The sequence below is a fragment of the Nomascus leucogenys genome, chromosome 12 (assembly GCF_006542625.1).
Source record: "Nomascus leucogenys isolate Asia chromosome 12, Asia_NLE_v1, whole genome shotgun sequence".
NCBI lineage: Eukaryota > Metazoa > Chordata > Mammalia > Primates > Hylobatidae > Nomascus > Nomascus leucogenys.
In genome coordinates this window covers 103939356-103955652 of record NC_044392.1, presented here as the reverse complement: position 1 = coordinate 103955652, position 16297 = coordinate 103939356, and the positions used below count along the sequence as shown (strand labels likewise).

The following is a 16297-nucleotide window of genomic DNA, read 5'->3' as shown; positions in this document are numbered from 1 at the left end:
TTGTTTTTATTTGTTGTTTTTTAAACTTTTAAAAGTTTACTGCTAGCTGAAATACATTCTTTGTTGAATTCTATTTTCCTAAATAGTCAGCTGGCATTGTATTTTTTGTTTGTATCATTTTTTTCCATGTTGCTTGGAGAATCTCTTCACCTCATCATTTCTCAGTGCTTTATACCTGCCAGATACTAGACTAACGTACTTTATATGTATTAATACTTTAAATTCACAAAGTATCATTATAATATAGGTACCATTATCAGTTCCCATTTTATAGATGAGGAAAAAAAGACTTAAGGAGACTGAGCAACGTGACCAATATTGCACAATCCTTAAAGCTGGATTAGGGATTCAAAGACAGATCTGTCTTACTTATAAATCTGAGTAGAAACAATAATGAGTGACAGTTATAGTCTTTGCTAACCATATGGCCATACTATGTACACTTAGCAAATCTGAGGCCTAATATATACTAGAATGAATAAGAATATTTTATAAGATGATTGGAAATAAAATGAGTAGATTAATATCAATAGGTTTTTTCATTCTAGAAAAAAAGCATTGATGAAAGAAACAGAAATAAATATTGCATTCACTAGAGCAACAAAACGTATGTGATATTTAGGAATAAGTTTTACAAGGAAGGCATATGCTTCTGAAATAAAACTATAAATTCTTATTGAAGGACATAAAAGAAGATTTGAATAAATGAAAAGACATATATAACTTCTTATATGGAAAGATTTAATATCATAAAAGTGTTATCTCTTCCCAAGTTATTCATGAATGAAGTTAAATATTTGTCTAACCAACTTTCGTTAGAATTCCAAAGGCTTTTAATTAAATGAAATAATCTTAGAGTTTGTAGGAGACAAAATACATTATAGGTTATATATTTGGGTCACTTGAGGCTCAGATCAAGGAGAGAAGTAAGTGAAAGAGTGTGAGAAAGAGGAGGAAAGCACTCTCATTTTGTAAGTACAATTGTAAAAATTAAAATTACAATGAAAAAGCATATATGAAATAATCAGTTATAAATTTATGAAAGTTATATTTTAATTTTATGTATATACAAAGCATTTTTAAATAGAAAAGTTGAAAAGGACTGCCATTTAATTACTTCAATTGCTATTGGCAATTTATAAATTTTTGCATTCTTATCTGCCACATCATTAATAATGTTCATATTTTTCTAGATAATGTTCACGGATAATGTTCTTTAGATAAATTCAGCAAATGGTATTCTTAAACAATTTAGCAGACACAACGTAATATGACCTTGTCTCAACATATTGATTTAGAAAAATGAGAATGTTAGTGAAAAATATTGCAGTGGTGACAAAAGAATCTCAAATACTTTTTAATGGATTTTGACGCCTAAAGAGTAACAGATTCAATCTACATTTTGAGTCCTGCTGAACGTGACAAGCAATTTAACAAGTCCAGCCTACAGAGACATAGGAGCAGAAATCAGACCAAAAAGGAGTAACCTCGCAAACAGATCTGATAAAAGTTGAGTTCATCCATGGAGGTAGAAAATCAAGTTCAACTAGAAATACCATTTGACCCAGCCATCCCATTACTGGGTATATACCCAAAGGACTATAAATCATGCTGCTATAAAGACACATGCACACGTATGTTTACTGCGGCACTATTCACAATAGCAAAGACTTGGAACCAACCCAAATGTCCAACAACGATAGACTGGATTAAGAAAATGTGGCACATATACACCATGGAATACTATGCAGCCATAAAAAATGATGAGTTCATGTCCTTTGTAGGGACATGGATGAAACTGGAAATCATCATTCTCAGCAAACTATCGCAAGGACAAAAAACCAAACACCACATGTTCTCACTCATAAGTGGGAATTGAACAATGAGAACACATGGACACAGGAAGGGGAACATCACACTCCAGGGACTGTTGTGGGTCGGGAGAGGGGAGGGACAGCATTAGGAGATGTACCTAATGCTAAATGATGAGTTAATGGGTGCAGCACACGAACATGGCACATGGATACATATGTAACAAACCTGCACATTGTGCACACGTACCCTAAAACTTAAAGTACAATAATAAATTAATAAATAAATAAAAAGAAAATCAAGTTCAAGGATATATGCTAGGGAATAAAGTGTTAAGCTGGGCCATAGAAGTGAAACAGCAGGATTCAGCTGTCCATACAGGTATCCAACTAGAATAGCTGTGACAGAAAAGGCTAATGGAGAATCTTATTTCTAAACCAGAGGCTCTTTGCTTTATGCCTTATGCCCTGCAGTGTCTGTGTGGGGTGGAGCTGGAAATCACAGGTGTTCTTGCAGTTCAAACAGACAAGTGCCTGTCAAGCCCTCTACCCACACGTCATAAAATCAGTTGCTACAGTGTAGCTTTCTGGTACTTTTTAAAAGTTATCTGAAAAACAGAGTAAGTTTATCAGGTCAAATTACTTACAGTTGTGTCTTCTCTGTTAAGCTAATTCTTCAGATCCACGGTAGCTGCGTGTGAGGGTAGCAGGGTAGTCTCTGGCTTGTCTGTACCCAAAGAGCACTGTCTAGCTTGGATGGTCATTCGCACACCACCTTTCAAAATTAACCACAAAAGTATCCTTGTTAAAGAAGTCTAATCATCACCCTTCTCATTTATAATATAAAGGAAACCATCTATGGCCCAAGATAATATTGAAAAATACTTGCAGTAAACTACCCACCTCTCAACCAGACCCTCAAGTCTAGGTAGAACATGGAAAACTGGTAGTGTGTTCTTATAGATGGCACATGGATTATTATGATGGGCAAAAATAGAGAGTGGGATCTTAAAAGAATCAGGCTTCTTTCAATGGAAATGAAACTTTTTATAATAAAATCAAAAATTAAAACTGAGTATTTTCACCGATTATTATAGGGAGAAGTACAGTAAAAGACCCCAGATATTCAGATTTCTGCCTGGGAATAATTAGTCCTGGACAAAGCCTGCCAAGAACTAATAGTCATGTTACCTTTGAATGTCCACTTTCACAGAAAATTCTGAATCATCAGAACAGAGTCTGTTTGCCCTGAATAGCTGCAAGTATTTGGAAAATTTTCAGCAAATGTAGTTAACTAAAGATATTGCCAGTTAAGGAGTTTCACCTAGAGAACATTATTGTAATAATGTTTTAAAGTCATGGTTCATATCTTTTTTATTATGTTTTAAGTTCTGGGGTACATGTGCAGAATGTGCAGTTTTGTTACATAGTTATACGCATGCCATAGTGGTTTGCTGCACCCATCGACCCATCACCTACTATCCCTCCCTTAGCCCCCCACCCCCAAACAGGCCCCTGTGTGCGATGTTCCCCTCCCTGTGTCCATGTGTTCTCATTGTTCAACTCCCACTGTGCGTGAGAATGAAAGAAAGTATATTTTAGAGGTGAATTATCATCCATGTATTTCAACGCATCACAGGTACCTTAAAGTCAACAGTTTCAGTATTGAATTCATCATTTACATCACTATCTGTACTTTTTCCAGTATCTCCAAGCTCAGTTAATAGAAATAACATTTTTTTAGATCCCGTGAATCATCTTAGGCCTATTTCTTACTCCCACATCTGATCAGTCAACAAGTTTTGTCAAATCTGTCTATTTCGCTTATTCATTTCCTCCTGTCTGGAACTCTCAGCCCTCAGAGGCTGACTCCTTTTTTATCATTTAAATCTCAAATCAAATGTCACTTGCTGCAAAAGGTCTTTGATGACCCTCCAATCTAAAGCAGCCATTCCGACCCCAGGCACCTTCCAAAAACTATTTTAACTTCTATATAACACTGGTTAATATTACAAATTCTCTTATTTTTTACTTGTCTCTCCCATTTTAAAAACTTGTCCTTGAGAACAGGAATCTTGCCTAGCTTGTTTATCTCTGTATCCTCATTGCCTAGTATTCTGCCCAGTGCATGGTATGCATTAATAGTTTGTGCTTTTTAAATTCATTCATTAGAGCATTCACTCAACAAATACACTTATTAGACATTTGTATGCCCCGCATTGTGTTAGGCATAGGAAATATGGTAATGGACAAAAGTAAACCCTATCTTTGTCCGTATGTAGCTTACGTTTAATCAGAGAGACAGACATTAACAGAATAACTACATAAATAAATGTAAAGTTACAACTATGAGTAATTACTCTTTTCTCTTAATCTCTATTACCATTGCATTAGTTCAGGTTATCATTATCTCATGCCTCAACTGTTAAAATCAACTATTTCTCTGCCTCCACTCTGCCACACTCCACTCTGTTTTTCCAAAGCTAAGATGCAAATTCAATGTCACTTTCCACCTGAAAAACCATAATAACTTCAATGACATTCAAGAAAATGTTTCTACACTCCTTAAGATAATGGCCCTTCATGACCTGCCTATCATCTGTCTCTCCTTTCTCTCCTCATGCTGTATGCTTCAATCACCCTAAATTACACTCTTATCTTGGGGCCTTTGTATATATCGTTCCTTCTGCCTGATACATCTTTTTCTACTCTTTGATTAACTTACTTACTTATCCTTTATGGCTCAATGAAGAAAAGCTCTTTCAGAAAGCCTTTTCTGGACCCACTCAAACTGGCTCTGCCATCCCTCTTATGTGCTCTCTTAGCAAAAAAAGAAGAAAATAATAATAATTTCATTGGGCTAGAATTGTTTATTTATTTGCTTGTTTCCCTTGCAGGTCTATGAATTCTCTTATGGGGACTCATAGATAGAAATATGAATGTCTTTTATATTTCTATCTCCATTGCCTAGAGCAGTAGCAAGTATGTAGAATAAAATAGTTGGAAGAATAGTTGGATGAATAGATGGATGGAGGAATTTGCTTGATAAAACTAAAAACAAATGGCTATAATGATATTCAACAACACAGCTTCAAACATGCACTATTAAAATGTGTGTGAAAAGCATATTGGCCAGAAAAGAAGGCTAGTGAAGCCCATTTGGATGTTTCAAATACGGTGACAATCAGCGCTCAGTAATTTGGTCACTAACTTTATTTCATGTTTGTTAATGTTAAGAAGAGAACATCAACTATCCATAGCCCTGTGTTTGAAGTGTCAGAAGATAGGGTAACGTGGCAATTAAATCAGCAGACTAAAAGACAATTTGCAATATTTCTACTAGTGATGACACACTGATTAAAACAAAGAGTATCCACATTCTCTAGTCTTCAGTAAGGAACTTTGTAACTGAAGAAGAAAATACATGGTTACAATTTATTTGTCACTGGATATAAGGAATTTCTAACAAATAGACTCAATACCCTATCAAGTGTTAAGGAACGCTGAATATTTAAGCCAGTAAATAAGGTATAATGCTGGCTGGGTCTTACTGTGGCAACTGGGAATATATGACAACTATTGCTGTCCTAGGAAAACAATGACATTTATTTCTAGGGAAGAGGAGCATGAGGGCACAAAGATTGCTGGTCCTTGAAAAAGTCTCAGCATCTGTTTGCCATCAGAAAGTTGTTTGTTGCCATTAGCCTTTAGGGACAGAATGAGTAAACAACAAAAGCCATAAAAATAAGGTGACTCTGGTTATTTCACCTGAGAACATCCCAGTGGAGGGGAACTACTTCCACCCCGCCCGCAATGAACCTAGAGAAAACAACTTTCCTTGCTTGAAAAGGGTAACTTAAGCACCAGGGCAGGTGCTTATATATCAGCGATGGTTCCAGTAGAGGCTTCAGTTGGCAAGATGGTCAATACGACATCTGCACAACATGCAGCCAGTATTCGTTTAAAATGTACTCTGTTCCAGGCACTCGGTTGCATGATGCCTATCAGAAAAAAAGAGCTAAGGGTAGCTGTAAGAATACAGCTAAGGTGAACTTTTGAGGTGCCGACACTAATAGGCACCAGATTCCTACAGCTAAGGAACTAAGGCCCTTCAGAGCATCCGAATAAGCAAAAGCTGCTGAAGACAGTTCCTTTTTTTTTTTTTTTTTTTTTTATGAGACGGAGTCTCGCTCTGTCACCCAGGCTGGAGTGCAGTGGCGCCATCTCGGCTCACTGCAAGCTCCGCTTCCCGGGTTCAAGCGATTCTCCTGCCTCAGCCTCTCCGAGTAGCTGGGACTACAGGCGCCCGCCACCTCGCCCGGCTAATTTTTTGTATTTTTAGTAGAGACGGGGTTTCACCGTGTTAGCCAGGACAGTCTCGATCTCCTGACCTCGTGATCCGCCCGCCTCGGCCTCCCAAAGTGCTGAGATCACAGGCGTGAGCCACCGCGCCCGGCCTGACAGTTCCTTTTATGTAAGTGATAAACAGCGCTATTGAACAAATACCAGTCACCTCAGGAGTGACCTGGCAACCAGCCTGTGGCCAGGATAACCTCAGATTCACCAGCAGTAATGAGTGAAAGCAAAGCTCCCTAGGTGTCTCTGCCAAATGGAAAATAACATTTTGTGGCAGATAGAAAGTTTGGAAAGAAATAGTTAACTCTGTCTGAAGGCACCTGTAACTTTCAATAGTGGATCAGTTACCATTTGGCAAGATGAAACATTCTCAAATGGCAAAAGAATGAAGCCCAAGATAAATTCAACACAATGCTCTTGCTTTAGTATATTATTATTTCTAACACTCAAATGGTGGAAAGGAAGAGCCCAGGAGGGTGAGTCTTCTAATGACAAAGGTTTGTTGTGTTTGTCTATTTTAAAATCACTACACCTGAAAAGAAAACAATAATAGGTGGTGAAAGTGAGAGAAAGTGGAAGCTGCTCCTTACTTTATCTCCACTAAGGCTAAGAGCTCTTGATGGGAGCTGTGGTTTTGAAAGGAGACGGAGTTGTTGTGTCAAAGGTGGAAGAGGACTAGGGTCTGCAAGTGGAGCATCAAACTGAGGGAAAGTGGAGAACCAGTGAAGTGTGAACTCAGTAGCAGGCTTGGTGATGAAAGGGCATATCCTTTTACCCTCCCAAAGTGAACCTAAAGAATTTTTGGAAGTTGGAATCTGATGGCATTCAGACTTTGCAAGCATGGATCTTCTGATTCCAAGGGTTATTTATCATTTTCTATTCCTAAATCTTCTTGCTATAATTGTGCCCTAAATAAGAGGATATTTACATCTTATACAATGAAAGCATCAGAACATTCTTAAACATCATAATAACAAAAATCATAGCAATAAGCATGCCTCATAGTGGTGTCATTCAAAGCAAAGTTTCCCCTCAATTAGACTCAAAATTAATTCATTAGCACTGAATGTCAATTCTGCATTAGTGCTCCTTTGGTAATGATTACTCACTGCCAAGGCTCCATTAAATTTCCAGTTAGAAATGATGAATGTGTACCTCTATCACTGCTTGTGATTTTATGAGTTATTTTTAGAAAAATAATATTTTTAGCAATGCATCTATTGTTTTTCCAACATTTCATAATCAACTGAGCCTTGAAAAGTTTATATATATTAAGCTCACAGTAGGAGTAAAATGTCATATATTTTTCAGACTCTTTGAGACACTGGAATGAATAAACTAGCAAAGTCTCTATTACAGAGAACTTTATAAAATTATCATACACCTCAATGTCAAAGGAATTTAGAAATGTGAAAAAATAGTTTTTATTTTCGTTCTGATTATGATTTTATTACAAATTCTTTATTCTTTAGTCTCCTCTCTCTTTTAATATTCTTCCTACATTGAACCTATAGTGAAGATATTGCCAACACAGATAGTTAGACATGTTATATATTTTTAGTTTTTATAGATTCTTCTATCAAATTTCCCATCTTGGGATGGAATCAGGTACACAGACTCATAAGTAATAATCACAATATAGTTTTCTGAGAAGCACTGATGTAAAATAGAAAACTTGGGCTGATTCCCTCAGGTGTTTGTGAGAAAGATTGAATAACATTATATATAAGGTACCTAGTACAGAGCCATACCAAAGGATTGGAACTTGGTTTTGAAGGATCCAGTGACCCCCTGAAGAACATTAAGCTAGGAGTGATGTCATCAGGTTTGCATTTTTCAAGGGTAACAAACAGTTATGAAGCAAATCTGAGGAAGGTGGAATTGAGGAGTTTAAAGACACAAGGATGGGTTTAGAGACCATTTCAATAGCCTGCAACTTACGAGAACCAATTTAAATCAATGGCAGTGGAATGTGGAATACAGGGGAAAGATACAAGGTATTCCTAGGAGATAGAGTCGAAACATTTAGTAAATGGCTGAGTTTGAATCGGGAAAGGTTGTAGGAAAAGGGAAGTCAAGGATAACACACTGGTTGTTAACTTGGAAGACTTGGTGCTTGATGCTTGGGTGAACTATTATGCTATAAACAGATACAAAAAGTTTGAAGAAAATTAGAGGATGGGACAGGTACTAGATTAGAATAATGAGTTTCATTTTGAATATATGAAGTTTTAGTAAAATTCCCTGGTTAAGAGGTCCAAGAGATACACAAATCCAGAGACCAGACAGAGGTCTAGAGTTAGAGGTATGAGAATCATACCATACCATTTATTATTCTACGCCCAGAACAATCAAAAACATCTTCTGAATTTCTGGTTATAGAAGAATAATTAGATTTATTGAAGTAAGCCAACATGGTGGAATATATTATGAAGCCATTAACATTGTTTTTTAAAGATGAGACAATGCTCAAAAGATAATATTAAATCAAATTAAAAAACAGAATGCAAAATTTTGTACAATAAAATCTCTATTGTTTAAATAAAATAGGCCTTAAAAAGATGGAAGGAAAATCATTAAACAGTTAAAATGCTTACATTAGGGTTAAGAGTTTATGGTAATTTTTCTTTTTTTTTTCTATGTTTTAATATTTTACAAGCTTTCTATGTGCATTTCTTAAAAGTCATTTTAGGGTAAGGATAGGCTCTTGGGAAGATATTGATTAAACTGAGTCTAAAGAACTGAAAGAGTTGAGTCAGATGAAGAGGGCAGTGTTAGCAGAGGTACAAAGGTGAGGAATATAATGTGTACTTCAAACTGTAAGCAGTTAAGAGTTGGTGAAGTATAGCATGATGGCAGAGAGTCATCAGAGAGGAAGCTGAATAGGGAGATATGGTCACACTGTGGGGGTTTGCTACATTAAAATTATATCCTATGTGCTCTGGGAAACTCTTGAAGAAATATACATAAAGCATGTCTCCATTTGCTAGGACTGCCATAACAAAGTGCCACAGACTTGTTGGACTAAACAATAGAAATTTATCTTCTTATACTTCTGGAGGCCGGAAGTCCAATATCAAGGTGTCAGCAAGGTTGGTTTCTTCTGAAGGCGCTCTCCTTGGCTTATGAATGGCCATCTTCTCCCCAAGCCTTTACATGGTTTCTCTCTCTCTCTCTCTCTCTATATATATATATAATATATATATAATATATAAAATATATATATCTTAATATATATTACATGTTACATATTATATATATCTTTATATATATATTACATATTATATATTATATATATCTTAATATATATTAAATATTATATATTATATATATATATATCTTAATCTCCTGTTTGTATAAAGATATCACTCATATTGGATTATGGTCCACCCTAGTGACCTCATTTTAACTTAAATACTGCTTTAAATACCTTATCTTCAATATAGTCTTATTCTGAGACACCAGGAATTGAAATTTCAACCTATGCATTTTGAGGGAACACAACTCAGCCCACAACGGGGAATGATGTGGTTAAATTTCATTTGGTAGTCATGTAGAGTTTTGAGGAAGAAGAGATAAATCAACATGTTATTGTAATAATCAAGGCAAAACTTGGATTTATTCTATAGAACTTTGTTAACAGAGATTGAGAGAAAGGGACAAATTACTGAAATATTTAGGAAATAAAATTGGCACAAGATTAAGGTTACTTGGATGTTAGAAATGAGAGGGAGAAGCCTAATCTAGGTCTCTGGATTTCTGATGTGAATGACCCAGTAGACGGTGACGTCATCAATGAAGGTTAAAAAATATCCAAAGTAAGAAACTTGTTCAGAGAGGAAATGATGAATTCAGTTTGAGGAATCCAATCTGAGTTCCCTGAAATACGGTTAGACAGAGGACTCTGAAGCACAAAGACAGATAATTGGGCCGGAAGTCTAGATTTTGTCTTGACTATTCTCATATGTTATGTGAAACTATGGGAGCACATCCTCACATACTGAATGATAAGAACAATGTACTTAAAAGGAAAGAAAACCAACATCTATGGGACAGGCAGAGAACAAGCTCCTGAAAGAGACAGTAAAGTATGAGGTGAAGCAGGAAAGGCACTTGTCATAGAGTCCAAGGGAGTAGAGAGCTTTGATATAGGGAATAATCAATAGTGAAAGACAGCAAAGAGATCCCAAAGGTAAAGATTGATAAATGTTAGCTGGATTTGAAATCGGAAGGATTTTTGGACATTTATACCTAATAACAATTCCTTAGGCTTTCATGTGCTAGACAATGGATAAAGCATGGCATGTGTATGATATTTCATTTTGAGATTCACTATAGTAGATTGAGGAAAGTGTCACTATGTCCATTTTACAGATTGCAAAGATTATAGCTCAAGACCGTCAAATTCCTTGCCAAAGTTCAGCCTGAGAACAGCAGATGTGGGAGTCAGTTCCAGCTTTCATCTTACGTTACCAAAGCAGGTGTGATAAGTGGAGGGGCTCAAAATTCAGAGAGCAGTGGGGCAATGAATGAACAGTTGGTGAGGAAGTAAGATTGACTGCCCTTTTCGGCAAGGGAGAAGGTTTAGTACATTGCCTACACACAGTAGATGCTCAATAAATTTTAGTTCAGTGAACAAGAAATAAACGTCAACGTGTGCTAGCTGTCAGGTTTACATGTTAGGTTTGGAAGAGGAGGTAGCAGAGGTGTTGAGTACACACAGCCCGAGATTAAGGAGCCAGTAGAGAGAATAATGCCAAAGAAGAAAGGGGAAAATTTAGTAAACCAGGTCCTTCATAGAAGAGGTTGATTGAGCCTGGTATCAAGTATAGAGGCAAGAATTTTATGTGAGTAGATGGACTCTTTCTTTGAGATTGAATAAAAAAAGAGTGAGGTATAGAAATAGGTGTACCAAAGGCAAGTTGTTTCATCTCCCAACGATCCCCTCCATATTAAGCTCCCTTGTGAAAAAAATATCTCACCATTCCTAATAAGTTATTTCCTTTAAAGTTTTAATGAATGTATACATGCAATTCCTGATGCCTAGAATTCCTTCTCTTTTTTTGTATAGTAAACGCTTATGGAGAAATAAAGACCCCAATTATAAGTTAGCTCTTAAAATTATTTCTTGAATTCTCCCAACATTCTATCACTCCCTCTGTTTTCCACCTCTTACAGCACTCACTCCCACTTCTGTAGAGTCTTGGAAGCCATAGATAATTATGCTTCCATTTTTTATTAAGCCTTTTGAAACACTTTAACATATCAACAAAACATTTGAAAATGTTATAAGGTATATCTTAGAACAAGCATAACTTAGCTTGAACACAATTGCATGATTTAGCTCGAACTTTTATATGCCAACAATTATATGATGTAAATTTTCTTAATGGTTAGCTGAAGACTACTCTAGCAGATGACTGCATTTTGTAATAAAAATATACTCTTAATTCATTGACTTTTAATAATGTTATACCACAAATGATGCATAAATTGGGAAAATTTATACAATGCATTCAAAGAATAAAATGTTGCTTGCCATTATAAAGATTTATGTATTGATCACCTTGATGTTTAAAGAAAATGATGTATACTTATGCCCTATCTTCAAAGCCAAATTGTATGCTGTAATACCTTAAGCTTTCAGCTGGTGTTAAATTTTGGCTGGTTCAATAGTAGGCTGAGAATATTGATTGCTATATTACTGTTCTGTTAGACAATTTTATTTTTGAATAATCTATATGCCCTATGAGAAGATCAAATGATACGGCAGAGAGATCTGAGACAAAACACTAAGATTCAATTGTATTAAGTTCAGCAGGATCAAGTTGCACATTTCAGAATCGTTCAGAAATGTACCGAATGCATAATTATATTCAATTTGAGTTTGAATTTGAGCTATGTAGCATGATCCATGTGTAATTTATAAAATATAGTCAAGTATTTAAAATATAAAAATATAATATTATTTGTAATATTTTACACATGCTGTTATTTTCCTTATATCAGCAAAATAAGAATGTGAACTTTATAAACATACATTGAGAGTTAAGATAATCATGTGAAATGGCTATATCAATCTGTAAACATCTCTTTTAAATGACTATTTAATATTCCATCCAAAAATAAATACATAAAACCCAACTTATGGCAAAATCCATGAGGCAAAATATTCTCACAAGGAATCTGTTTATGTATTGCCTGTCAATTAAACATGAAGCTAAGTAATTTTTGTTCACGTAATCTATGTATATTCCCATTGTACCTATTATATACATGAAATTGTTCAACCTTTAGAGTATTTGCCAGATTTTTCTAATGTTAGTAATAATTATGTGGATTTTAGAACTACACTTCTTACATTCTATTGTGAAAATATTTTAAGATCCATGTACACTAATTTCAGTTGTATGCAAAAATACTGTAATGAAACATTATATTATCATTTTTTAATGGAAAATATAAAAGTCTCTTTAGATGGAGAAAAAAGAAATTTCTAATGCAGCTAATGTATTCAATCATCGTTTAATATTCTGTGTAGCCATAATTGCATTTGTCTGAGCATAACCAACGTTTAAATTAGTACAAGTTGGTAAAATTGTAGCATTTAATTAGTTTGAATAAAATGTAGTACATAAAAAATTGTAAACAAAATATGTGTAAGTTATTAATTGAAATGTGATTGGTGGCTTTTCTGGAAGAAATGGGGAGAAACTTAGAGTAATAGCATGATTAATTGATTCAGGATGGTTTCTGCTGAAAAATTATGTTCAATAAGAATCTGTCATGACTTATGATCATTTGTTACTCTACAGTATATCAAATATAATGGAGTCAGGTGCACAAGCTGTAAAAGCAAGTATTATAAAAGTGCCAATTTCTTAAATTAAAAAGGTGGTTACTTAAATGATTTAATTTCAAATAGCCATACTTTATTAATTTGAGCTATTGCTGTATCTAGAGATGATAAATATCTTTATAAATGATTTTGTTCCCATATATACATTTATCATTCTGCATTCAAGTCAGTGGTTTTTAAAATTTCCTCTCAAGATCCAAATTACACATATTTTCATTAAAACATGGAGATGCCTGGCAAAAGTTGCTGTTTAAATATTTAACAGAAAAATAAATGGGAAGAATAATTATTTGTTTACAACCCAAAACATTATTTCAATCAAAATTCTTTTAATGTAATAAAATGTGTTCTTCTACAGTATGTCAATTTACATATACCTTTCTCACTGGTGTCTTTCAGTGATGTTCTCATATGAGATCTTTTTCAAACACTACGGAGATTAAGCTGAATTATCTTAATATGATTTGAGCTGCTATACTGGAGAAGAAAATTTCATAGAAGGGAAATTCATAAATTTTGTCATTTTCAGAGAGTGTAGGGGACATTAAAATTCATAGTAAAATATCAACGTGTCCATTTCTATCATGCCTTAAACAGTATGCCTTAATCATGCTTGTTATCTCAGAGAGTTACTGGAAATGAGTAGAAGCTTGGAAGTGATAGTGTAAGCAAGTTATTTTCATGACAATGGCTTATCACCTGATGATCGTCATGTGAAAGTTTTGCTTGCTCCTGTCAGGGGTGTGCATGTTTTTCGTCATCTGGTCCAATTCCACTCTGAGTCTAATTTTCTGTTTTTATTTTATCTAACATTTTTCCTAATCCTAGAACTATGCCTCTTTACAAAAATATTACTTAAAACCTATTTCTACAGAATTACATTAAAACAAGTAAACTTTCTACCTCCCTGTACTATAAACCAATTGGTAATTATTTTAGTCACCTTCTGCATTAGGTGTTCCATCTTTTGGGCATTGAAATTGATTTTTTTCATCTTAGCATCTGAAGATCCAGAGTGTGCCCCTTGCCCAATCGCCTGAGACTATACAGTGACACCTACAACAGAGGATGTGGAGGGAGCAGCTTTTCGGGCACCAGAAATGGCAGCATCAGGAGCATCAGCACGAATAGACTTTGTAGAGGTAGTTCTCCCAAACTATATTATGAAACCAAACATTTTTGGTGCGCTACCTGCTGATGGGGGCTGCCTTCTTACTGCCTAGTATCTACAAAATGTTTGGTCTTTGTTAAAGTTTAACAATGACATTTCTGACTCATATAGAGAGACCTGATTTTTTTCCAAGTGTGTTCAGTTGCCATAACTTTCAATGAATATGAAATTTTATCAGTCTCGGAAAAACATTAATACCCATATTTTTATCTAATTGATTTCACTATTTGTTAAGGTGCTATCATGTATAATTTTTGTATATAGTTTTAAATGCATCAAACTAAGCCATAATTTAAAAGTCATCCTAATGCAGTAAATAAGATAATTTCTCTAGTTTGTTAAATTCTTCAGAGACTGAATATAATTGCTCGTTTTTCTGTCATACTCCGTGATGATGTTCCATTGTGGACTTATTTTGCAAAGTTCCCAGATGGCACAAGTCAAAATATGAAATGCTGGTGATTGATTGATTTTATGTGTCCTTTCATCTTATGTAATTTAATGTGAAAGAGTTATTTTGTAGCTCTAAAATACATTTGTTAATTAACCATATTGACTTTTCATGCAGTTCAATGGCTTATAGCATTTCAATTTGCATAGAAAATGAGTCTCTGTAATGATACTTTTGCTAAATAAATAACAATCGACATAATGGGTTCATTTTGCTTTTAACATTTTATACATATAATTTAGAAGTAGGATATATTTCATATTGAAATTTTGAAAAGCTCGAAATTCAACATACAAAGGTCACCATCTTGCTGATGCCTAATGCCATACAGCAAATTCATTCTTCATCCCATATTAACTGCTTTTCGGAACAAGGCAAAATACAAATAATTTACAATGATTGTGTTGGAGCTATTGCTTGATTAAATACAATTCAAAGGTTCTTTTTATAAAACAGGTATGAGCGGGACACATTGAGCTTACGGGCTTTTCCTGTTGTTTTGTTTCTATTTCATTTTACTGCCTAGGAAAGAAACACATTTTTTTGTAAAACCTATGCTATGGAGCTGAAATGTACTTTCTTGAATATTTCTATTCTGTCTTATGAATATCAATTATGTGAAATATATAAATGTAAAATTGTCTTAGAATGCATAACTCTTTGTATAAAACATATATCTGAAAGTAGATGTTGATTTTTTGTTAAAATTGTGTAAATGCTGATTTTTCCATGTGTACTTATGAAGATCTAGATGTAAAAATTTTAAGTCTGCTTATTGTGTTTGTACCACCTTGTTTTTAGCTGTGTATATTATATCCTAATTGGCTTCTGTCACTGTCACATATATTGCATATATCTCTCAAAAATTAGAAGGTATATTGCTATTCTAAAAATAAAAAATGTAAATTCCTGACATTGCTTTAGAATAAGTTGCACTATCTTAGTGTAGTTTTATAATGTGTTCTTATGAATTCTCAGTGCCCTTCAAATGCCAATTTATTTAGCTTTCCGAAATTTATTTTAGAGATTACTTAAAAAGAGATTACTTAAAACATTCTATGTGAAAGTAGCTTTAAAGATTAAAGAAACATTGCTGTTTTGACTTTATGATGTTCTAAGTAAGAAACTGGACCTTTCATTATTAAAGCTTAAAAATCTTATACAGCGGCAATAAAAGTCTGCATCAGTGTGCAGACTGTTGAATAATTAACCTTACTGCAGTAAACCATGGTGCCTTTCTGGTCTTGATAATATATAACAATTGAAAACTTGTATGTGTAGCATAAAGGAAACTTTTCTTAATGAAAAGAAATTAAGAAGTAAGTGGAATAACTGTTATCAAAGTTAAGTTCTTTAAAACTTAATCAGCAGAAGTGATTATAAAAGTAAAAGGCTAAAATAAATACAATCGAATATAATACATGATTTATTTTTCCCCACTGTCCACGTTATATGTCCTGGTTAGTGCTCCAACAATCATAAGTGATTGTAAATTCATTCACAATATTTGTGTGACTCTGATCTTTTATTCTAAGAGGAATCATGCATACCAGTTTAGCAAAATACTGACTGTGTTTATCTGTGACGTTTCGTATATTTTCAGCCTCAATATATACTTTTTTAAAAAACAGGTAAAATGATAATAAGAT

The 16297-nt window shown here is 34.3% G+C and overlaps 1 protein-coding gene across 3 annotated transcripts in view; it reads left to right on the top strand.

The window, feature by feature from the left end:
• The window catches only part of LOC115837495 (leucine-rich repeat-containing protein 7-like), a 315547-nt gene extending 299918 nt beyond the window's left edge, over nt 1-15629 (top strand). For all 3 annotated transcript variants that reach the window (XM_030823158.1, XM_030823159.1, XM_030823157.1), the window contains one exon: nt 14026-15629. In XM_030823158.1, the coding sequence (XP_030679018.1) occupies nt 14026-14032 (7 nt within the window). In that variant the 3' untranslated portion in view covers nt 14033-15629. The remainder of the gene's footprint in view (nt 1-14025) is intronic.
• The last annotated feature ends 668 nt before the right edge of the window (nt 15630-16297 follow it).